The 26306-nt window shown below is 36.1% G+C and overlaps 1 protein-coding gene across 1 annotated transcript; it reads right to left on the reverse strand.

Annotated features, from left to right (window-relative positions):
- Positions 1-2141: 2141 nt before the first annotated feature.
- LOC128623851 (myosin-7) lies at positions 2142-25476 on the reverse strand. The gene is made up of 37 exons (XM_053650983.1): positions 25042-25476; positions 23965-24108; positions 23693-23849; positions 23292-23319; positions 22327-22432; positions 20552-20644; positions 20391-20454; positions 20059-20157; positions 19859-19962; positions 18993-19131; positions 18798-18916; positions 18543-18692; positions 17803-17973; positions 17325-17634; positions 14837-14910; positions 14539-14744; positions 14319-14442; positions 14105-14241; positions 13768-14023; positions 13434-13676; positions 13172-13348; positions 12953-13098; positions 12780-12870; positions 12314-12703; positions 11033-11159; positions 10824-10942; positions 9044-9240; positions 7734-7917; positions 6296-6461; positions 6082-6206; positions 5682-5990; positions 5399-5602; positions 5009-5305; positions 2956-3060; positions 2753-2848; positions 2538-2672; positions 2142-2375 (listed from the first exon to the last, which is right to left on the reverse strand). Exons 1-37 carry the CDS (start codon positions 25231-25233, stop codon positions 2355-2357), a joined length of 5805 nt encoding a protein of 1934 aa, XP_053506958.1. The 5' UTR covers positions 25234-25476; the 3' UTR covers positions 2142-2354.
- Between the last annotated feature and the right edge of the window lie 830 nt (positions 25477-26306).

A 26306-nucleotide genomic window follows, 5' to 3' on the forward strand; every position in this document is an offset into this window, starting at 1 on the left:
CGCGTCTCTTCACTGGTTACTGGTCAAGTTCTGTGTTGATTTTAAAATTTTGCTTTTTGTTTTTAAGGTTTTGCATGGATTGCTCCACAGTATATTTGTGATCTTCTCACCCCATACACTGCTTCAAGACACCTTCGATCATCCAGTCAATTACTGCTCTCAGTTCCTCATTCATGTCTTAAGGCTAAAGGTGACCGGGCTTTCTTCGTGGCTGCCCCTAGACTTTGGAATAGTCTTCCTCTCCACATCAGATCTTCCCCTTCTATTTTTGTGTTTAAATATTCTTTGAAGACTTATTTATATTCTTTATGTTTTAATTGAGGGTATACATTTTTCATTGGTCTTATCTCTGGTTTTTGTTTACTCTTAATTTGTTTTAATTCTGTTTTATATTTCTTGAACAGCACTTTGGTTTCAACATCAGTTGTTTTAAATGTGCTTTATAAATCAATAAACTAAATAAAACTTTTTTGTCGTATTAAATTAAAGAGAGAATAAAAAGAGGGGCTGGGGAGAGAATGGCTTTATGTGAGGTGAAGGTTTTTGAATTGTTTATTGCAAACAGGTGTCTAATGTGTCTAAGTGAATAATTTTTCTACATAATCTCCATTTTGTTCAATGCAAGTGTTACAGCACTCAACGTGTGTCCAGATTCCTCTAGAATTTTTTTTAAAATTCCATTCTAATTTATGCCACACTTTTAAAGATTTTCATTTGACTCACCCTTGTAGTTGCTATAATGCAAGTGGTAACAGGAACTTTAGGTACTATAGGTATTAATACAAGTATATTTCCACTTACACTTTTATGTGCTTTCGCCAAGCAGCAGACCATCCAGAATACACCTATCTTTCTCATATTGAGGGACTCAGTTACAACCCGTGCAGAGCTCTGAAACACCTTCCTAACACTAAAGTAGACCACACAGTTTACCAGCATGAAGCTGGACTCGCTAAGATTGCAAGCCACCACGTGCTAATGTGTGGTGAATACCATCATGCTTAGCCAGGCCACCGCATCAGCTTTGCTGATTGGCTTGATAAAACTGCAGGCATTCCACAGATGGGACATGTCAGGACCAGTCAATATCCACTTGAAAAAATATAATTTTTCACAGCCTTCTTTGCTCATATTTACCAAGGGTGCCAATATTAGTGGAGGGCACTGTATACCATACATGATATTCATTGATACTTCCTAATGGAATCTGAGGGCCCCCCTCCAATTGTGGGTCCCTAAAATGGTCATCTCGTCTCACCCCTGGACTAATGACAGTGATTACTTGTGTTGGTGAGTTGCTGTTTATGTGATTTTTGTTTAACTCTGTTCTCTTGATAAATTCTGAATTTTTAAGTTTTATTTACACTTCCTAACTTTTTAAAGTCATAAAAGAGCAAGTTAATATATTAACTTTTGTTCAAACTAAAAGAGACACGTAAAAGTAATTAATGATGACCTTTAATTTTAATCTGTCAAGTTTAAGATTACAAAAATGCAACTTTGTCATAAAACTTGCCAAGAGGGGAGGACCACCAGCTAAAATGCCCAAATCTTACGGGAAATGATTGACTGCTCAAGGAGGCAGTCTGATTGGTTGTCAAGGAGTGGATGATGTGAAAACAGTAACTGAGTAATTTTTTATAATTGCTCTACACAAACCCACAAATTCACAATTTCTTTACTATAAATATATCATTCTAGTAAGTCCAGATGTAGATTCACTTGTATTTGACTTCAGTTCACACCAATAACACTCAAACCCCCTATTCCTTTCTTCCATCCATTCATCATCCAAAAGTAATTAATTGATTTATACATCTTGAATTTTCATGCTGAGATGTGACTCAAAGCACATAACTCCAGCTTATGATATCCTTTGTTCAACAAACACTCCTATCATTTCTTTAATTCTTTTATCACTCTCTGTCTTCACTCATTTCACTGACCACTGAACTTGATTTTAAAACTACAGCCAACAAATTTGTATAAAGATGTACCTATTGATCCAAGATTAGATACTTGCAACTCTTGACCCTAAAGGCTAGGTTTCATATCACTGATTAATTATTCTACTTTTATGTTAGAATATTACAATTTTATTATACTTTTTACCATTCAATGAATGATATTACCTATGCGAATTCATGGTTGTTCATGTAGTTTATTTATATTTCACTTCATAACTTTCTCCATTTATGATTATAAACATACATTGAGTTAAGGTCCATCAGGGACACCTATTAATGGTCATCTTTGGGGAACACACAGTAGTCAGACTGCATTGAGTGACTTTATTTTTTGATGCTGGACAGTGCAGGAGAGGGTGCATATAGTCTTAGAGAAACTCCAGAGCTTTACTCTTCATCAAATCCTTTCTGTATTAAAAAAAGAATGTAGAGAAAAAAAATCCAGTCATTTGCTTATTTAGAGTAATATATTAAAGCAGTCTACAATACTGTAAATGACATATTTGATAATTACATATCAAATCGACATGAAGATGGTGAAAATTGTACTGAAAAACACCATAAACACACCTTTGACCCAGGTTCACGGCTCTTTGCACGTAGTTTGTTGACCTGGGACTCAGCGACGTCAGCCCTCTCCTCAGCTTCATCCAGCTCATGCTGCAGTTTGCGGAATTTTCCAAGATGAACATTGGCCTGTTCTTCCTATGATACAAAGTTTACACAATAAATTAATTACATGTTTCCAGCATTATTATGTAATTTCCATCAATCAGGTTACTTACAGCATCTTCAGCAGCTCGCTTGTAAGCTTTAACTTTAAGTTGCAGCTTGTCCACCAGATCTTGAAGACGGCCTATGTTCTTGCGGTCCTCTTCAGACTAGAGGTTATCAGTTAAAAATAAAGCAACATTAACATGTTTAAATGTGTTCAATGTTGGTGATTAGATATTCGAAAAAAGTGCAAAAATAACATTTATAATCAAACCTGGTAGGAAAGTTCTTTAATGCGACGTTCATATTTGCGAATTCCCTTCACAGTTTCACTGCTTCTTTTCTGCTCTGCTTCAAGTTCACTCTCTAACTCTCTTACCTGAAATAAATTTGACGAAATTATACACAGGATATTAAATAAATGTACTGACTAAAATATAGCACCATTTATTTTTTAATACAGTGCAGTTACATTATAACATTATAGGGCATCGACAAAATAACACAAAAAAAGGATCTCGACTTGAAAATGACTATGTTACAATTATAAATTGTAATAAGAGAGCTGCAAAAACAACTGAGTTAAATAAACTCACTGAGCACTTTATTAGGAACATATGCTATACTAATACTGGGTAGGGCCTCCCTTTGCTCTCCAAACATCCTTATGTCTTTGTGGCATGGATTCCACAAGATGTTGGAAACATTCCTTTGAGAGTCCATTGTGTTGTGTTGACATCACACAATTCCTGCAGATTTTTCAGGTGCATGTTCATACTGAAAATCTCCCATTCTACCGCAGCTGAAAATGTTCTATTCAGATCTGATGACAGGGAAGGTCACTGAAGAGCATTGCACTCATTGTCATGTTCATGAAACCAGTTTGAGATGACTTTTGCTTTGTGACATGGTGCATTATCATGCTGAACGTAACCATTATAAGATGGATAAATTGTGGCCATGAAGGATGCACATGGTCAGCAACAATACTCAAATAGACTGTGGCATTCAAGCGATGATTGATAAGCAGTAACAGGTTCAAAGTGTGCCATGAAAACATCCCCTGCACAGTTGCACCACCTCCACCAGCCTGAACTGTTGACACAAGGCAGGTTGGTCTATGGATTCATGCTGTTGGTGCCAAATTCTGTGTGCCTCAGCAGACCAGGCTGCATTTTTCCAGTCTTTAACTGTCCAGTTTTGGTGAGCCTGTGCCCACTGCAGCCTCAACTTTCTGTTCTTGGCTGACAGAAGTGGAACCTGATGTGGTCTTCTGCTGTTCTAGCCCATCCACCTGTTCAACATGCCCATCCATCAATGTTCAACATGTGCATTCTGACATGCGTTTCTGTTCACCACAATTGTAGAGAGTAGTTATCTGAGTTACTGTAGCCTTTCTGACAGCTCAAACCAGTTTGGCCATTCTCTGTTGATCTCTCTCATCAACAAGTTGTTTCCATCTGCAGAACTTCAGCATTCTGTGTAAACTTTAGAAACTGTTGTGCATGAAAATCCCAGGAGATCAGCACTTATAGAAATACTCAAACCAACCTGTTTGGCACCAACAATCATGGTTGATGTGAACATTACCCAAAGTTGCTACCCCGTATTTGCATGATTTTATGATTAAATAATTGCACGAATAAGTAAATGGTCTGCACTTATATAGCACTTTTTTAACCTTAGTGGTTCCAAAGCGCTTTTACACTATCTCCTTCACCCATTCACACACACACTCACACACCAATGGTAGCAGAGCTGCCATGCAAGGCACTAACTTGCCATCAGGGGCAACTTGGGGTTCAGTGTCTTGCCCAAGGACACTTCGGCATGTGGAGTCATGTGGGCTGGGAATCGAACTGCCAACCCTACGAGTAGTGGACAACCCACTCTACCACCTGAGCCACAGCCACCCCAAGCCGAGTAAGTGTATAGGTGTTCTTAATAAAGTGTTTGTGAGTGTAAAGTTTACCTTAGTTTTCTAAACATGACCCTGCTCTGCTTTTGTGTCAGATCCTCAAATACATGCATACTTATTTAGCTGACGGCAATTCATTGGACCAGAGCCTAGCTACAGGAGTAGAGAGTTTTCACAGATTTCTTTTTACCCTGTAAGGTCTGATTAGCGAACTGATGACATTGCTTGTTTATAGAAAATTTGAGGACAAAAGAATGTTTAAAGATAATTGGACAAAGAAGTATGCATTTATTCTTCCTTGAAAATAATACATTAAAAATAATAAAACTACAAATATTAAAAACATAAAGTGTTGTTTACCAATATTATTCACAATTTGTGTAGAATTTGAATACAATGCTGTACTCACCCTGGCCTCCAGCTTCTGCACTTGTTTCTTGCCCCCTTTCATGGCAATTTGCTCTGCTTCATTCAAGCGCTGCTGTAGGTCCTTAATTGTTTGTTCCATGTTCTTTTTCATCCGTTCCAGATGGGCACTGGTATCCTGCTCTTTCTTCAGTTCCTCTGCCATCATGGCAGCATCAGTGATGGCCTTTTTTGCTTTTTCCTCAGCATTCCTGCACTCTTGTATTGAATCCTCCACTTCACATTGAAGCTGGGATATGTCAGCTTCTTGTTTTTTCTTTTGATTCAGGAGGCTAGTATTCTATAAATTGAAAAGTCAGTGATGTGCTGATGCTCATTTATTAAAGATGGCAAGAAAAAGCAATAAGACATGCAAGAAAGAAGTAGGACTCACCTGTGAATGCAGAAGCTGAACTCTCTCACTGACATCTAGTAGTTCCTGTTCTGCAAGCTTGCGTCCCCTCTCCGTTTGCTCTAGTAGGCTCCGGAGCTCCTCAATTTCTGCCTGTAGCAGAACGTTACGTCTCTCTACAATGGCAGTATTCTCCTTCAGATCATCGTTGGCATGGATAAAATCATCCAACTGGATCTGGCAGTCCTAAATAAGAAAAGTTTGTTTTTAGATATTTGTTATGGTATATACTGGATTTGTCCATTTAAATACTTCTACTTCTTGCCTTGAGGTTAGATTGAATTATTTTGAGCTGCTTTTGAGCCTCTGCAGCCTGTCTATTGGCTTGACTTAGTTGGATCTCCATCTCATTAAGATCTCCCTCCATTTTCTTCTTTACTCTAAAAGCTTCATTCCTACTACGAGTCTCTGCCTCCAAAGAGCTTTGCAGGGTGTCAATTGTCCTCTGCAAGTTTCTCTTTGTCTGCTCCATTTCCTCATCTTTTTCAGCCAATTTACGTTCATTTTCAGACTTTATCTGATTGAGTTCCAGTTGACTTCTTAGTATTTTTCCCTCTTCATGCTCTAAGGAGCCCTGCAAAAAAGGAATACATTTTTAAAAGAATTTAATTTTGAAAATGATGCCACTATAAAATTCACAGCTGAATGCTGTTTCATTGCTTTACCTCTGCTTCCTCCAGTGCAGACTGGATGTCTGTTTTTTCTTGCTCTAGCTGTTTACGGGCCTTCTCTAATTCATGGATTGTCTTTCCACCTTCACCGAGTTGTTCAGTTAGATCACTTATCTCCTCTAAAAAAAGAAAGATTACAATTTTAAAAAGTCTTTGGATTATATAGTAAACACTAGCCCAATATATGCATATTTAATCATTCATGCACCTTGGAGAATCTTATTCTCTCTCTTCAAAGTTTCCAGGTGATCTAAAGATTCCTCGTATGAATTCTTTAACTTGAAAAGCTCGGTACTCAGAGATCGGGCTTCCTTCTGGGAGCTTTCAAGCTCACACTGAGACTCCTCATATTTCTGCTTCCACTCAGCAAGGACCTTGAAAAAAATTAATAAAAAAAAGAAAAATGTAATACATATACAGTGGGGGAAATAAGTATTGAACGCGTCAACATTTTTTTCAGTAAATATATTTCCAATGAGGCTATTCACATGAACTTTTCACCAGACTTTGGAATTAACTCAAGAAATCCACACATATAAAGAAATCCAAACATTAAAGTCCATAAATAAAGTTATGTGTAATAAAGTGGAATGACACAGTGGAAAAAGTATTGAACATGCTAACTGAAATTCATTTAATACTTAGTGGAGAAGCCTTTGTTTGTAATGACAGCTTCAAGACGCTTCTTATATGAAGAAATTAACCGGCCGCAGTATTCAAGTATGAGTTTGGCCCATTCTTCTAAACATGTTGTCTTTAAATCTTGTTCAATTGGATTCAGGTCAGTCAGGTTATTGACTGGGCCATTCTAATGTCTTGATTTTTTCTCTGAAACCAACTGAGAGTTTCCTTTGCTGTATGCTTTGGATCGTTGTCCTGCTGGAAGGTCCACCCACATTTCATCTTCATCATCCTGGTGGATGGCAGCAGATTCTTCTCAAGAATCTCCCGGTAAAGGGCTCCATTCATCGTTCCTTCAATTATATGAAGTCTGCCAGTACCATGTGATGAAAAACAGCCCCACACCATGATGCTTCCACCTCCAAACTTCACTGTTGGTATAGTGTTTTAAGGGTGATGTGCGGTGCCATTTCTTCTCCAGACATGGTGTGTGGTATGACAGCCAAAAAGTTCAATATTGTTCTGGTCTGACCAGACTACACTCTCCCAGTATTTCATAGGCTTGTCCAAATGAGTTGTAGCAAACTTTAAATGAGCTTTGATATGCCTTTTCTTTAGTAATGGAGTGTTGCGGGGTGAGCGTGAGCAGTGGAGTGCATTGCCTATTGTTTTCTCTGTAACAATGGCACCTGCTGACTCCAAGTGTTTCTTTTTGAGTGGTCCTTGTCTCTTGGGCTACTCTTCTGACTATTCGTCTGACTCCCTGGCCCGAAATTTTGCGAGGAGCTTCTGTTTTCCTTGTTTTTTTCTCTTTTTTTTCCTGTTTCATTCCACTTTATTACACATAACTTTATATATATATATATATATATATATATATATATATATATATCAGAAATGCTCAATTAAAACATCTAAAACATAATTGCAATATCAAGGACTCAGTATTCTATTAATTCTTTAGATTACAATAATTTGGGGGAATTGAGTTGTAATTAGTTATATAAACCATTGTTTGGAGTTACCTTATCAAAATTCCTTTGTTTCTTGTCCAAGGCAGCAGCAGCTGCATTTGATCGCTCCATATCCACCATGAGGTCTTCAATTTCATTCTGAAGTCGGTGTTTGGTCTTCTCAAGAGAGGAACATTTAGCATTAACTGCCTCCACAGCCTCTTCTGCATCCTGCAAACGCTGAGCAAGTTTCTTCCTGTATAAACAAAATAGTGTAAATACTGTGTAGATTTTCTGCAAGTCAGTATAGATCACATTTTAAGGGCAGGTGGGAAATTGCTATATAATGTGTGGTGGAGAGCACTGTCTAACACTATTTTTTAACACACACCGTTTTTGTTGACAGTCTGATCATCTCCTTCACTGCCACTGTCACCTTAAGAACAGTTGCTCTACTGTGTTTCCATACATATCGTACAAAGGTGTGATCATCATGGTCATTGAATGAGCATTTTTTGGCACATTTTGGGCTTTCAACATACACATGCCTTCCCCATACAGTGCAAAAAATGACATTTTTCCAAGTTAAAATATCTTGAATATAGTCAAATTGATCTAGTATTTCCGATTATTAAATTACAAGGAACCAAATCTAAGCTTTTTAAACCTATTTCTTGGCATTTCTTTTTACTAATTTCAAGTTTGAAGGCTTGACATCTTGTTCTATTGGCAGATAATTTTGTATAAATTCAAGCATTTATTTCTAGAAAGAAGCAAATTTATCTGACAATAGAGTAAGAAAATGTAAAACTTGAAATTAGTAAAAATGTGTAGAAATAGGTTTATTAAGCTTATATTTGGTTTACTGTAATCATATAATAGGAAATACTAGATAAATGTGACTATATTCAATATATTTTCACTTGCTAAGATTTTTTTGTAGTGTAGATCTAAATATCACTATAATCACTGTTCCTATTGAAACACTAGCCAGTTGAACAGGCGTTGTGATTGAAATAATCTTCTTCCAAACTCATTAGATAATTTTCTTTTGCCATTTGATCCAAAATCAAGATCAGCTAGGAATGCTCAGCATTTTTATACATGCCTTAGAGCATGCTATTTGCTTAGCTTCATCATGCAGTGCACCTGTCTGGAATCATCTATGCTTGTTATTTTTGTCTACTCATTTAACCATTTTCCCCTCTTTAATTTGTCATCTATCTTATCATCTGTATATACTGTATCAGAGACTTATATAATCCTTCAGACTGTTTACAGATTTAACATACAATAGATTAGAACTTATTTGATATTGTAATTATAAAGCCTCAAGATTTATCAAATCTGTGACTATTTTCACATAGACGTTTATGCCTTACTTGGCTTCTTCCAGTTCTTCTGTCCTCTGGATAGCATCAGTTTCATACTTGGTTCTCCATTGAGCAACCTCAGCATTAGCCTTAGTGAGACTACGCTGCAGCTCTGTTTTTGCCTCCTGCTCCTCTTCATACTGTTCTCTGAGTAGATCTGAATCATGGCGAGCAGACTGTACTGCATGGGCAAGGGCATTCTTGGCCTGAAAAAAGAGGTCAAAGTTCAAGGCACTGTTGGTTAGTAGCATTAATTATATTATTACTTTTATGGAGTAATAGAGAATATATACATTTTTCATTTGGGATAATCAATCATTTGGGATAATCAGAGACTCTACCTCTCTAAGATACTCTTTTTGTTCTCATACATGTTACATGATACTTAATCATCTTACTGACCTGTAGCCAATTAATCTAATTAGTTGCAAAATGTTACTCCAGCTGTTTCTTTTTAGTAAGACTTACTTTTCCAGCCTTTTGGTGCCCAAGTACCAACTTTTTTGAGACGTGTTGTGGCCATCAAATTCAACATGTCCTTATTTTTTCCTTAAAATGGTACATTTCCTCAGTTTAAACATTTGATATGTTTTCTATGTTCTGTTGTGAATAACATATGGGTTTATTATCATTGCATTCTCTTTTTATTTACATTTTACACAGGGTCCCAACCTTTTTGGAATTGGGGTTGTAATAGTATTCCTAATAAAGCTTTGCACACTCTTGGCATCTTCTCAACCGGTTTCATGAAGAAAGCTAAGAAGGCCTTCACAAAGAAGGTTTTTCTTAAAGTACCCCAAATAAGCAGTGCACTTGTTGGCTTTTTTGTCCTAAGCTCTAAATGAAAACTACTTGATTTTAAGTAAAAATTACTTGGTTTTAAGTGAACATTACATTTTGTTTCAGAAATAAATTTATTATTCACTATTTACGTGTGTCTTAGAAAGAAATAAAGAAATATTCAGCAAGCGGTGCTGGTCCAAGGCCAGGAAGATAGTGAAGGATGCAGCCATCCAAACAACAGACTCTTTTCTCTGTTGCGGTCAGGGAAATGCTTCTGCTTCCTGAAGGCCAACACAGAGATTATGAGGAGAAGCTTCTTCCCACAGGCTATTGAGATTCCTCAACCAAGATAACACCTAGGACCAGACCTTGGATTTGTTTGCATAACTCTCACGCCCCCATGCCTTCCTGTTAATATACCCAAATTAATCCCGTAGTTATAAATATTTATTATATAGTTAGCAATTTCAATGCAACTACCTCAGCCCAATGTTGCATAGCATTGTATTGCACATATTTGCACTTTATTCCAAATATAGTCCATACTGTTAATGCCATCTACCTTTTGTATCCTTTATATTATATTTTTCCTTTTTCTACTTGTATACAAGTAAATTCTGGTTTATGTAAATTCTATTTTCATGTCACAGACAGTCGTAAAAAGCATTTCACTGCACGTTGTACTGTGTATGGTGTGTGTGAGACCACTAAAAATTTTGTTTGAATTTACAAATTTCAACCATAAACCTTTATTAAAGTGTATTTAAAATCATGAAACATATTCTGGTGTATCCAAACGATTGATTGGCAATGTAAATTTGTAATTTGTGATTGGTAATGTAATTTTTTTCATTATATACTTCAATACACATATCTTTATTTAGAAGCAAACGTGAAATATTTACTGTTTCCAATTTGAATTAAAGATTGTGATATTTTGCCCTTTGGATGTTACCAGCATAGTCCACATTTACATAAAATGAATATGAAATTTGGAATACTTTACCTTTACCTCCTCTTCAAGCTGCCTTTTTAGATCATCAAGCTGTTGAGAATAGGACTGTTTTCCCCTTGTAAGCTGAAAGATTAGTGAGTCCTTTTCTTCTACCTGTCTTGACAGCTCATCTATGGTATTCATAACATAGTAATATTCAATTTAAATAAAAATTTTCATGTGGTAAAGTGAGAACAATATATGTGGCATTCTCAGCATACCATTCTCAGATTGAAGCTTTGCCTTCTGAGTTACAAAATCATTGAGGGATCTTTGGTTTTCCTCACACTTGTTTCGGAATTCATTCAGCTGGTCCTCCAAAGTCCTGCTCATTTTCTCCAGGTTAGTCTAGCAAAAGTGGATATGAAGGGAAATGTATTTGACAGTAGACCACACATCAGCTGTCATTATGATACAGTACATGTCAATTTCCTGTATATACTTTACAAACCACACTTACTAGAGTGGAGACACATTAAACCACATTGTTTTTTGTTTTTTAAAAAGAGATTTAATGAATTTTACTTTAAAATAATTTGTTCTATATTAAAACCCAAACATTTATGTTTTGTAGATGGCTTGCATTCATGAAATTTTACATGTTCATTCCTATCCCTATTCAGAAAGGAATTATCCAAATGTTGATCATTGTTGGATTTGTGTTAGAATTTACTGTGTAGTGAAATATATATATATATAAAAGATTTTCTAACAAACTATTCCCTAAAAGATTTTCTTTTGAGGGCATCATTTTAAATTCTAAAATATTAATTTTTTTATGTTTAGGTAAGCAAATTTATATATATTTAATTAAACATGGCCTCATTTGGCTTCATAAATAAATGTACATTTTTAATAGGTCTAAAATAAAAACTACTTGTAACAATATCAGAAATCAACTGACAAAGAAATGTTGTTTTAAAAACCCTATTAAACTGTACAGACTTGTATTAAACACAACACTGGACTAACTATGAAAGGTTTGCATTAATTGAATTAGAACACACGTTTTATCAGTATATTTCAATTGACATATATGGAATTTGCCAGACACCTTTCTCCAGAGTGACTTATGGAAGAATATGCAGAATCAATGAAGAATCACACACACACAAAAACTCAGTGGCTGTTTCTTCTGTGATCAATAAGCTTAGATTTTGCTTAAAATATTTCACGTTATATGAAATTTTTAGATATGAATTATTTTCTTAAACAGGTGTTAATGCTATGCATTATGCATCATATCTAGACACATAATATCTAGTATTAGCCATTTTATGGACCTTTAGTAAGGCACTTAGTATACCTTGTGTACTAAATTTATTTATAATAAATTTATTTCTGAAGTGCCATACAAAGGTTTCTACACAGAAAAAACATTGGTTTCTACAAAGGCACTTAAATTTAAGGGATCCCCAGGGCAACAGACCAAAGAACTGAATAGGGTGTAAGTCAGAATGCATGATCTAAGAAAGTATTATTTGGAATTTCACAGAACTTACTTTGGACTTGACAATCTGTTCCATGCTGGAGACCACATCATCTAGCTCCAGTTTAAGCTCACTCTTCTCTTTCTCTAATTTTTGTTTGATCCTCTGCAAGTTATCTATCTGTTCACCCAGTTCAGCCACACTATCAGCTTGTTTCTTTCTAAGTGTGGCAGCTGTGGCTTCATGGTGCAGAGTCGCCTCTTCAAGGTCTCTGCGCAGTTTCTGAAACTCGGCCTCCCTTTTTTTGTTCATTTCAATCTGAGCCACAGTAGCTCCTCCAGCCTCTTCCAGTCTCTCACTTATTTCCTCCAGTTCTCTTGCCAAATCTGCCCTCTGTTTCTCCACCTTAGCTCTGGCAGCTCTTTCGGCCTCAAGCTCTTCCTCCAGTTCTTCTACTCGAGCCTAAAATAAACAAAACATACACATTGTTCTACATTTTATCCATTACACACTTTATCTGTAAGACATAATTAAATACCTGCAACTCCTTAATTTTCTTTTGTAGTTGCGCAATGATGACTTGCTCATCCTCAATTTTACTATTCAGCTGGCTGATTTCAAAATCTTTCCTAAAGAAAACAGTTTTAGATAAGTTATTGTCAGAACACATATACATGTAATACCTATTAGTTAAAACGTTTCTTTTCTTACTTCTTAAGGCGTTCCTCTAGTTGTTGTTTGTCATTTTCCAGGTCCATTATGCTTTCTTGGGCCAACTTTAAGTCACCCTCCAGCTTTCTCTTTGCCCTTTCGAGATCCATACGAACTTTCTTTTCTTGCTCTAGAGATCCCTCTAACTGATGAAAAACAAGAATTGAAATTAAACCTCTGGAAAGTATTTATTTGCTATTTCATTTTTTAATCACTTACATCATCAACTTGCTGCTCTAGTTTGACTTTGATTTTGGTGAGGGTGTTGACTTTGTCCTCCTCACTCTGCAGGTCATCCAGGGTTTGCTGATGAGCCTCCTGCAGGGCTTTCTTCTCCTTGGTTAACTTGGCTATGATTTCATCCAGAGCTGCCATTTCCTCAGTCAGATTCTTCACCTATGATATAGCAGATTTTGAGAAAATTGCCTTTAAATTTGATATATTGTTGTACTGTAAAACTTCATGTATGAGGCACAGAAACCTTATTCTCGGTGGCATGCTTCTCCTTTTCCACTTTAGCCAAAGTCAACTCAAGATCATCAATGTCTTTCTTGAGCTCAGAGCACTCATCCTCCAGCTTTCTCTTTTTAGCTGTTAGCTCTGCATTCATTTCTTCCTCATCTTCCAGTCTTTCGTTCAGGTCTTTGACTTTGGCTTCCATCTGGATCTTATTTTTAATTAGCCCTTCACACCTTTCCTCAGCATCACACAGATTGTCTTGTTCCTGTGTGCATTGGAGCAATTAAATATATTCATAATTAAATATTAGAAATTAATTATTTTGTCAACGGTTTCAAAGTGGATTTTATACCTACCGCCTGCACTTGAAGCTGCAGATCATTCTTCTCTTGGAGAAGTGAGACCATTTTCTCCTCAAGTTCTTTTCTACGAGCTTCAGATTTGGCATAAGCCTCCTTGAGTTTCAGGAATTCCTCTTTCATGTTGGCCATCTCCTTCTCTGCTTCAGCAGATCTCAGTAATGGTTTGATCTTGAAATACAGCTTCATCCATGGCCAGTTTTTGACACTCATGAATGCACGCACATTCCACTGTATAACAAGCAAGGCATCTCTTTTGGGCAGAAAGAAAAAAATTAACACATTAAATGTTTACAAAAATGTGAATTTAAAAAAATTGTCTTGACAGACATACCTGCGTTCCACCATCTTCTGATACTCAAATCTTGAGAGAAGCCCACGAGACCTGGCTTGGATTCCTGTTAATATTTTAGATAGTCGTTCATCTCGCATTTCCTCCAATTGACCTAACAGGCCAGCTTTGAAAAACACCTGAAAAAATATATTTAATCATCTCTAATTTTGTTAAAGCACTTTTGACAGAAAATTTTAATAACTCAAACGTTTACCTTTGTGTGCCCAAATTTGTACTGTTGGATATCTACATCAAGTGAAGCCAACAGTTTTTCAGCCCCCTTCTTGCTGTCAATGAACTGTCCCTCTGGGATTGCAGATGGGTTAAGGATGCGGTATCTGCAAAATTACATGAGAAAGTGCTCAGAAATATTACAAGTGCAAGTTTGTTACATAGTTTATCATGAGTATGCTACTTAGGTTACATTCCAGTACCTCTGTTTGAAATCACCATAAAGGATTCTGTTGGGGAAACCCTTCCTGCAGATCCTGATACCTTCAAGCACACCATTGCAGCGAAGCTGATGCATAACAAGGGGGTTTTCCATTGCACCAGGAGTCTTGGACTCATTGGGAATGATGCAGCGTACAAAGTGTGGATGAGTTGAGCGCAAATTTGTCATTAGCTTATTAAGATTTTCCTGAAAGTCAGCAATATTAATGTAGTTAATAAGGATAGTACAACTAAAAGAAAAAGGTCATGGCACTTTGGACGTATTCTCTGTGCACATACCCTGTGAAGTGCCGACACTGTCTGGAAAGATGATCCTTTCTTCTTCTTTTCTTTTTTGCCAGAATCAGCCATTGCTGAAAAAATATTAGCATTATGTTTTAGTGCCATTCAGCACTTCAGCACAATATTAGCATTATGTGTTAGTGACATTCGGCATTTTATATGTGTTTTCAAAGTTATATGCGGTAACTTAAGAGCTCCAAAGAAGCAAAACAGTCTACCATAGCTGTCACAACAGTATCCATCAACTACACAGTTTGCCCCCAAAAGACATCATACTCAGAGTTCTGATTTCTTTTTTTTATGTTTTGGGGTTATCCCTGTGTTTTGATTCTTACTGTTTTTATTTGATTTCTGGATTAAATTGTTACATATACATATACAGTCATGAGAAAAAGAATGCACACCTTCCTTCAATTCTATATTCTATTTATCAGGGCCAAAATAACATTTGTGTGGTCCACACCAACTGCTATAAACAAACAAATAAAATCAGCTGACACAAAAGCACAACAGATACATAACTCAATATGTAGTCTTTTTTCCCAAAGTAAAAAAACCCATTCAGAAAGCAGGTAAGAAAAAAAATAAGTACACAATTGTTACTTCCACAATCATTAAGAGAGTGATTAGCAGCCAGGTGTTACTAATGAAATGCACAAGATTAGTTCACTATCAAGAAGTGTGACTACCTCTATTAAATTAGAACCCTAGAGCTACAGCATGTGACCTACAGGCCTCTGTAAGCACATTAAATGTTTATGTTCATGATACCACAATCAGAAAAAGACTGAACAAGAGTGGTGTTCATGGAAGGGTGGCTAGGAAAAATGCTTCTTCTTGCTGTGTTCTCATCAGGTCGACATTGGTTCAGAGCTGACAGTTATCCGCAAAGCTGCTGATTCTTCCCAGTGTAGTAATAGACCAATGTGGGAAGAATTAGCAGAATGGGAAGAAAATTACATGGTAGAGGGTGAGGCCAATTATAGGTCAGTCCATCCTGTCCCAACAGTCTACCATTGTATATCCTCAACAAATGAGTTATCTCCATAAGGAATAGATGGGGTAGGGGGCACTTAAATGCCTCAAGGCCTGAGGCAGTGATGGCAAATGGACCTTTGCGGACTAGCTGCTACGTAAGATGTGCTGTTGGTGGTCCATTTGGTCGAACTGGTTTCATGAGTCCAAAAAGGCAGGGCTGCTTTGTCTGTTTGGCAAATCATGTCTGGCAGCACAGATTGTGTTAACAACACTTGGTAACATGAAAAGACGGAGAGTCGCTTCATAACCTGGCTCCCATGTCTAGGAGCGAGGTGCCAGCACTCTGACAGAGGGTGGTACTTCAACTTCTGTACAGTACATGATAGTTCCAATGCTAGCAATAAACAAAAAAAGCTAACCTACTGTTAGTGCATGCAACACACAATCAGTGACGCTGTATTCAACACTTGGGCAGAGCATATCTGGGCATAATGCTTCATCTAGTAAGGCCACTAGCAACTCAATACAGGCATCAATGGCAGGCATGTGTCCCAGTCTGACCTGCTTGTTATCCATCAAATTAGCTAGAATGTGCACCACAGAGCTTCACTGCAGTTGAGGCTATGGGTGGTATAGCATTATCTGTTCCACTTAGACCACTGCAATTTTAAAAGTGACTACCACAGCGAATCTAGGACATGTCAGCTGTGAGCTAGCAGAAGGCAACTCAGCCCACTGGTTGGTTAGACAATGGGGGAGTTGGAATACTCTAAGTGGATGATGTGGTAGAACTTGACCTGGCAGGAAGAATGAGTAATGAATGGAGGAAAACCTGATGCCAGCCCCAGTATTGTCAGTTAGAGGAATCCAGCTAACTTGTAGACAAAGTGCATGGTAAAGTGAGGGAAAACCACTCAACCATGTTACCAACTAAGAGTCATAGGACTTCTGGTTGGCTAGAGCTCAGGGGATGTAAAATAAAATGAGAGAAGAAGTGATAGTGCCAAGAGAGAACCTGACCCAGTGGGGACCAAGAGATAGAAGTACTGCTACTGAGCAAAAAGGCAATAGCAATTTTGTTCAAATAACTAATGATGCTAAATGCTATGCTAAATGCAATGCTGAGGAGGGAAAGCCAACACAAAGCTAGCTGGCATAGCACAGAATACCATAGCTATGACTATAAAAGTACTGAAAAGTTATTTAAAAAAAAAAAAATGCATTCCTTGCAACCAAAGAGATGATAGGAGGCTATTGCCACCTTTTGATGACGGATAACCTATAGCTCCAACCTTAGTCACTAGCTGCTAAGCTGATAACCCCATATAATGTACATGTGATCTGACATGTATATAAGGTGGGAAGAAGAAAGCAAAAGATGGCGGTAGGACAAACATGTCACTTTGTGATGGTTTTGGAAGGTTTCAGCATGCATGTCCATGCGCACATGATATCCAGGTGTTTCTCACCACACCTAATACGGTGCAGTAGAACCATCTTTGCTTACCTGTGTCTACTCCAGCATAGTTTGCAAACAGTAAAGCCAGCAGTTTCAGTGAAGATTTTTGGTAGAGTCCTACTACAGTTTCATTTAATGGATCCTTGTTCTTTATGAGCCAGTTGATGATGTTGTAGTCCACAGTGCCAGCATAGTGAACAAGGGCAAAGTGAGCCTCTGGCTTCCCCTTTATAATCCTTGGCTTCTGGAAGTTACTTGATTTCCCCAAATGGTTGTCATAAAGCTTTGCTTTAAAGGTGGCATCTGTGGCTTTGGGGAACATGCATTCCTCTTCAAGGATAGACATGATACCCATGGGCTAAAACAAAACAAAACAAACTGTTTACATTATCAGTGAGTAAATATTAACCATTATATCTATGAGAATAATTATAGCACAAAGAGTAAAACTATACTGCTTGTCTTTGAAACATTTATTATTTATTAAACTATTGTTTGAAACCTTTATTAATTATTAATTACCCACCTTCTCAATCAGATCAATGCAGGCTTGCAAGTCCATGCCAAAGTCAATGAATGTCCACTCTATCCCTTCTTTCTTGTACTCTTCTTGTTCCAGCACAAACATGTGATGGTTGAAAAACTGTTGCAGTTTCTCATTTGTAAAATTAATGCAGAGTTGCTCAAAAGTGTTTAACTGTAAACATATGAATGTATTGATTGAATGTATTCATGTATTGACATCAACTTCTTTGTCACAGTCACAAGAATTCCTACTGTATCTGACAACTACCAAACATTGAACAAAGGCTACATTAGAGTGTCAACTTCACAGTTGTCCAAAATCAAACCAGGTTTCATAGGCTTCTGCTCAAATTCAGTTACAAACTTTCATTATAAACCATGTCCTCAAAATACATTTAACTGAAATAAAATATCTAATAATTCCAACTAAAATTCTGTTTATTGCAACAATCATACCTAAGAGTACAGAATATTATAAATACAAGCGACTAATACAGTCACTATGAAGGAAATCTGTTCGGTGTGTGTTTGCATTAAGTCCATTCTAAGTGAAACTGAGTAAAAACTCGGTTGTAATTAAAGTAGCATGCTTTATACAAAAGACTTTATTCAACAATGTCATCTGATTACTGTGGTAATATTAACATGTTAAATGTTTAAATCATACAGATTATTACACCTTATATCCTAAGTGTTCTAAGAGGATACTGTATGTATGATTTTGTGTATTCATGAACTCACTTCAAAAATCTCAAAACCAGCAATGTCCAATACACCAATGAAATACTGACGTGGCTGCTTTGTTTCCAGAGACTGGTTGATTCTCACCACCATCCAGTGGAACATTTTTTCATATAATGCTTTGGACAGAGCACCAATGGCATAGTTCACCTTTAAGAACCAGCATAAGGAGTCAAAAAAGATGTAAGAAGTACTTACTTCAAAATATTATTTTTGTTGTTATTTTTGAAGGTAATGCGATAAAGATTTGCTTACCTGTTGGACATTTTGTCCTTTGGTCACCCACTCATTGCCTACTTTAACTCTTGGATGACACAAACCTTTTATGAGGTCAGAAGAGTTCAGACCCATCAGATAAGCAGCTTTGTCTGCATCTAAAAATAAATTAAGATTTCTGTATTAAACTGTTATAGATCATTCATTTCTTGTGGCAACATGCATTATACATACCCTCAGTTCCATCAGCTTCTGCCTGCTCTTCACGCTGCTTTTGCTTGAATTTCATGTTACCAAAGTGCATAATGGCTCCAGTAAGCTTGTATATTGAGTTTTTTTCCTCTTGTGTGAAACCAAGTACATCAAAAGCATTCTGTAAATGAAGCAATGAAATGAAAAGCAAAGTACATAACCACATTAATAAAAGAAAGATATTAATCCTTAAAACAAATGTTACAGATGAGAACAAATAGAATGTCAATAAGAGAGCAATTTTATATATATATATATATATATATATATATATATATATATATATATATATATATATATATATATTAACTATGGTTATTATAACAGCAAAGGAGGACTAAATCTATAATGGAGTGTTCAACAAGCACATATGAGTGTGATTGGTTAGGTGTCCACAAACATTTGGCAATATACCTCTAGTCTCAAATCTGAAAGAAGATTCAGTAATTCAGTAATTCACTTTAATGATTATAACAACCAAAATCTCCCCCCAATCTCTTGGGGAAGGCTTTCCACTAGATTATGGAACGTGGCTGTGGGGATTTGTGCTCATTCAGCCACAAGAGCATTAGTGAGGTCACGCACTGATGACAGGTGTGGAGGTCTGACATGCATTCAGCATTCCAATTCACCCCAAAGGTGATCATTAGGGTTAAGGTCAGGGCTCTGTGCAGGCCACTCAAATTCTTTTATACAAACATTGGTTAACCATGTCTTTATAGTGCTCATTTGGTGCACAAGGGCATTGCCATTCTGGAACATGTTTGGGCCCCTTAGTTCCAGTGAAAGGATATTTGATGATTTTTGATAGATATCTGAAAACAAATTGCTTGAATATTGAGACTTACATCAGTTGCCATTAACTCTTCAGCATCATCAATGGAAGGAACTGTGGTTTCTCCCTGAGAGATGAATGCATAGTCATAGGGGTTTGGTGTCACCAATAGCATCTCTGTAGGAAAGAAGAATATTATGCCATTTTGTCGACATCTTTATGGATATTGAAGGTGTTTCATTTTTATGGATTTCATTGCTTCCATGTACTAACCAAGTATTTCTGGTTTCTTGTTTGACAAGATTTGATAGAATATGTGATAATCTCTCTCTGCCTTGAGCTGAAAGGTCACTCGAGATTTCTCCAGGAGATCTTAGTAAAGAAGAGTGTAGCATAAGTGCTATGGCAAATATGTAAAAATAAGAAATATGAAATACTTTTGATGCCATATATGTTTTACAAATACACTCATATGGCAAGAAATTAATTTAACGGTGCAAAAAACCAAAAATATATTATTGTCTGTATCAACTGATTAATGAAATTAGTGACTTTGCAATCTTAAAAGTTTTAGACAATTTTACAAGAGGTGAGGAATAACACACATGTTTCAATGTCAGCTGATGCCAGTTTCCCTCTGGTGTCGAAGTGAATTCTGATAAATTTGCCCTGAAGAATATAATTGAAATAAAAATATCAAAGCATTTTACACAAAAGAGAAATATTGGTGTACTATTAAAAGCATAATGATAAACATTTCCCCTACAAATCTTGAGGAATTATCATTTCTAATAGTCTTTGCATTGCCAAAGGCCTCCAGCGCAGGGTTAGCCTGGATGATTTGGTCTTCCAAAGTTCCCTGAAAAAGAGAATGTATACCAAACGATTTAATTGCTAGATAATAATAAAAAAATCTATCTATATAGATAGATAGATAGATAGATAGATAGATAGACACACACACACATACAGTGCTCTCCACTAATATTGGCACCCATGGTAAATATGAGCAAAGATGGCTGTGAAAAATGGTCTTTGTTGTTTGTCTCTGCTCTCGTGGATACCAAACAGGAACATCAAAAAATATCTTTGTTAAATATAGGTGTGCAAGAATTATTGTCACCCCTCTGAATTTATATGAGAAAAATATATTTGAAGTATAATCCCTTTTTTTTTTTTTTTTTACTACGCCTGGGTGACTAGGAACAGGAAATTGTTCAACCAAGACTTCCTGTTTCACAGGGGTATAAATATGAGGTAACACATATGCCAAATTCCCTTAGTCATTCATAAGAATGGGTAAGACCAAGGAACATAGCGGTGATATGCAGCAAATGGTTGCTAAGCTCCACAAAATGGAAAATGGCTATAAGAAAATAGCACAAGCATTGAAAATGCCCATTTCCACCATCAGGGCAATAATTAAAAAGTTCCAGTCAACTGGAAATGTTATGAATCAACCTGGAATTGGACATGTGTCTATATTGTCTCAATGCACTGTGAAGAGGATGGTTTGAGTGGCCATAAAATCTCCAAGGATCACAGCTGGAGAATTATAGGAGTTAATTGCATGTTGGGGTCAGAAAGTCTCCAAAACTACAATCCGAAGTCACCTACATCACCACAAGTTGTTTGGAAGGGTTTAAAAAAAAAAAAAAAAACTCTACTTTCATGCAAAAACAAATTCAAGCATCTTCAGTTTGCCAGACACTACTAGAACTTCAAATGGGATCGGGTTCTATGGTCAGATGAAACCAAAATAGAGCTTTTTGGCAATAAACACCAGAGGTGGTTTTGGCACACACAGAGAGGTAGCCATATGGTAAAATACCTCATGCCCACGGTTAAATATGGTGGAAGCTCTTTAATGTTTTGGGGCTGTTTTTCTGCCAGAGAACCTGGACATTTTGTTAGGATACATGGCATCATGGACAAATATCAGCAGAAATTAAATGAAAACCTGACTGCCTCTGCCAGAAAGCTTAAAATGTGTCATAGTTGGATCTTCCAGCAGGACAACGATCCAAAACATACATCAAAATCAACATAAAAATGGTTTACTGACCACAAAATCAAGGTCCTGCCATGACCATCCGAGTCCCCTGACTTGAAACCCATATAAAACCTGTGGGGTGAACTGAAGAGGAGAGTCCACCAGAGTGGACCTTGAAATTTGAAGGATCTGGAGAGATTCTGTATGGAGGAATGGTCTCAGATCCTTTGCCATCTATTATCCAACCTCATCAAGTATTACAGGAGAAGACTCAGAGCTGTTATCTTGGCAAAGGGAGGTAGTACAAAGTATTGACTAAACGGTGCCAATAATTGTTACACAACTATATTTAGCATTTTTTTTTAATGAACCTGTGTTTTGTTTGCAATTTGTTTGATATCCATGAGAGCAGAGTATTTTTGTTAATTTTTTGAACAGCCTTCTTTGCTCATATTTACCAAGGGTGCCAATATTAATGGAGGGTACTGTACACATACATAATTATAACATATTATATAGCTTATATATGAAAGTATGTAAATGGAAACCTTGTTTTGACCAGGTAAGTCCTTCCTTGTCCCACTTGCTGCAATACTGGCAAAGTACTGAATGACTCTTTTGGTGTTTACAGTTTTCCCAGCACCGGATTCTCCACTACATATGAACATATTAGTTGCAAGGTAGAAAGTAAGGTATATAAACATTGACAGGTGTTTCTCACTGCCCAGGTGTGCCCTGTTAGATTGATTGTTTGAACAATTAATAACTCTGAATGTCTATTTAAGCAATATTGCACAAGCATGAGTGCGGGTATCCTGAATATCAGCATGGATGTGATTTGGTTGCAGGGCAAGTACAGTAGGTAATCACAGTCATAATGATATACAGTACACCCACACTCTTTTTCATGGAAGTATTTTGCAGTCACAGTTTATGTGTCCACAGTAGGAACTGTATACAGTTTGCATTTGCTTTTGAAAATTGTCCGCAAATTACTTCCATACTTGCTTATGTGATATTGCTTAAGTAGACATTCAGAGCTATTGATTGTTTAAAACTATCAATCTAACAGGGCACACATCTGTTCAATCTAACAGGGTACACCTGGGCAACAAGAAACACCTGTCAGTCACATGTTCAATTCTGATCTACTGTCTCATATTCACCTTTTGATATCAAACCTGAGTGTCTTCAGTGTATAGCAAAAACAAAAGAACTGACGTTGCACTCCAATACATTCAGAAAGGACTGTATAAATTAATAGCCTGGGGTCTCGAATGTGTGGGGAAACTTCAGAAAGTGAAGGCTCCACTTTACTCATGTTAAGCTTGTTCATAAGTCCTAACATCGAATACTTAGTCCCAACTGTCAATTTCTACAATTGACAACTGTTAATATATGAATATAATGTGTGAATAAATTATAGATAGTGTTCTTTTAGAAGCCTTTAGAAAAAAATATGTGAGATATAGCACTCAGTATGTTATAAACACATGGCTTGTTAGTAACTTACGTGATCAAGAGTGACTGGTTTTCACGGTCTATGTGGAGAAAGAAAGAGAATTATCTATTACACACTGCAAAAAGCACCTTAATATATTATTTGTAAGGAATGACATTTAATTTCCAAACAGTTAATGGTAGACTTTTTGAAAATGGGAGATTTGTATATAATTATAAAATTTAGACAGCATTTTTTTCCCCAAAGTCTTCCCTAAACATTAATGACAATTTATAGTCATAAAGGGTAGGACATCTAAAGGACATGCACATCAGTCCATCACTTTATTGTGGTTTGATTTATTTAGAAAAGTTAAGTTAAATTAACTTAAGTTAAATTAGTGTTAATATTAACTTAATGGTATTATTTATCAGTGCAGTAGAAATGACTATTTTTACTTGATTATCATTTACCTGACAACATATACTGGTATGCATTATCAGAAATGGAGAAAATGTGAGGTGGTGCTTCACTCCTCTTCTTGCCCCTATAAGCTATAACCACTTCCTGATTATACACTGGCAGCCACTTGTAGGGGTTGACAGTGACACAAAACAGCCCTGAATAGGTCTTTGAGAAAAAATTAAAAAAACAAAAAAAAAACAACAAAACATATGCATTCTGTTAGATATTTTAAACAATAATGAAAGTGTTCAATGGAATTGAATCAACTTTATTTACTTACATAGATCATCCAAGCAGCATAACGCTCTTTGAGATTATACAGCACAGCTGGCTCATGCAGGAAAGTCAGCATGGCCATGTCTTCAATTTTGTCAAACTTTGGAGGATTCTGTTGCAGAATCTGGCTGTCCTTAAACGTCAATGTCTAAAAGAAAAATTATGGTGATCAGAATATTACTTTCTGGACATGACGAAACTTTCTGAAAAGGGTTTAACTATCTTTATATGCAATATATGACAATTATATATATATATATATATATATATATATATATATATATATATATATATATATATATATATATATAAATCCTGTAACTTATTTTATTTCATTTTTTAATTTAATTGTGAACATTTAAGAATAGCTTTCATTATTTTTTTTATTTATATTTTCATTGCTTTAGTTTGGTAATTTGTATAATTTATAATGTGTAATATTTAAAATTTCAATGTTGAACAAACAAGAAAAATTCTTTCAGGTTTCTACTATGCCTGTACAATGTACAGAGCATGTTTGTTATAGACACTACATGTCAAAGCATGGAACCAATATTGGAGCTATTTTAATGCTTTTGTTAAAAAGTCAAATTGCTGACTTATTGGTATCTAGTTTAGACTCTATTTGGTTATAATGCTGTCTTTATTTGAAGACTTTATTTGTCTTTATAGACGTTACTTATAGACTTTACCTATATTTTTTAAAAAAAATATTTATATTCATTTTATATTAAAATTTCCAAAATTATATCCATGGAGAGTACAAGATGTAGTACATATAGTGCATAACTACTTCCACTAGATGCCAATAAATCCCTTTTCAACTTAGAATAAGAAATAAAAATTTAGCTGGATCACATTTCTAATTTCCACAATTTTTTTTTATCTGTATTTCTATCACACATCTAATATTTACAATTTTAAAGATCTTTTTGTGTATTTATGTAGTTTATTTTTATACTTTTAAACTCACAAGCATTCCATTTTCATTTAAATGTTAGATATTTGAAAGCAACTTGTATTCATGTAATATGTATTTATTCAAATAGAAATATAAAAGGCACATTGTTTTCAAACTGACCTTCCCTGATTCAGTCTCTACAGTCACTTTATCTCCTTCACGACTGGTAATTGTGGCCTTAACAAACTCCTCCACAGGATCAGGCACAAAACATTCTTTCTTCATGTCAAAAATACGAGTCTGTGCCTCTAAACGTTCCTTTTCAGACTTCCGCAGGTAAGGGCCTGCCACCCCAAACTCAGAATCCCCCATATTTATTCTAAGAAAATGTCAAATTGGTAAAAGTGATTAATGCATAATAAAATTAATATATTGCAACAATATTTCAGTGACTATTGCAAATGCATCTGCACTGCAGGTTTCATATAAACAGAAATGCACTTACTGATTTATGTCTTACTGGATACAGAGAATGGTGAAAATTCCACTGCTTTGTTATAAAACCTAAAATTTAAGAAAAAAGAAAAAGAGAAAAGGTCAAACCAATCCACATTTTTGCAATGCATCAGCACATAATAAACAAGTACAGGCATGTTGAATTAGAAGCATTGTAAGAACATAGTGAAATGTGAAAAATAAGAGGTCTGTGGTAAACATTGGGAAAACTCACTCAATAGCAGGTACAATGGCTGTAATTTATTGCACTAAGACCTAGGCAAGTGCTGACATCTAATTTATAGCCTCTACCACTCCAATGCTATGAGGTCACACATGCCCTATGAGTATTCCAAGAATGTGTGCACGTGCACGTGCGCGCGCACACACACACACACACACACACACACACACACACACACACACATTTAAACACTAAGTACATCAACTTTAAGTGTTTGGACTGACAGGCAGGAACGCTGCATGTCTGTTTTATGCCACATTAGCACATGCTGCCAGTCTCTAATTCCCTGGCCCTAACCTTGTCATTGCCTTTTTTTATTTATCAGGTCTATTTCTATCAGTTACAAAATTAGACACACACTACTAGTTAATTATGTGTACTTCTTTTCTATTATTTTTCCATACAGACTATTTTGAGGCATTTGAGCAAAATACAGTTGTTCTGTTTTTGTGTATACTGTATCTCTTACTAAATTGTTTCAAAATTAAAACAAAATCTAAGATAAAACAAAGGCAACCTGAGTAAACACAAAATACAGGGTTTTTTTTTTTATTTTTATAATGCTATTTATGGAATCACAAAAGTTATGTATTTGCCCCCATAGTTACTAATTCCCCAAATCTATGAAACTACATTCATAATGGGGTTCAGCGGGACTAGTCGCAACCAGGCCTGATTACTGCTGAACACTGTTCAAATCAACACT

Source organism: Ictalurus furcatus, chromosome 20 (assembly GCF_023375685.1).
Source record: "Ictalurus furcatus strain D&B chromosome 20, Billie_1.0, whole genome shotgun sequence".
NCBI lineage: Eukaryota > Metazoa > Chordata > Actinopteri > Siluriformes > Ictaluridae > Ictalurus > Ictalurus furcatus.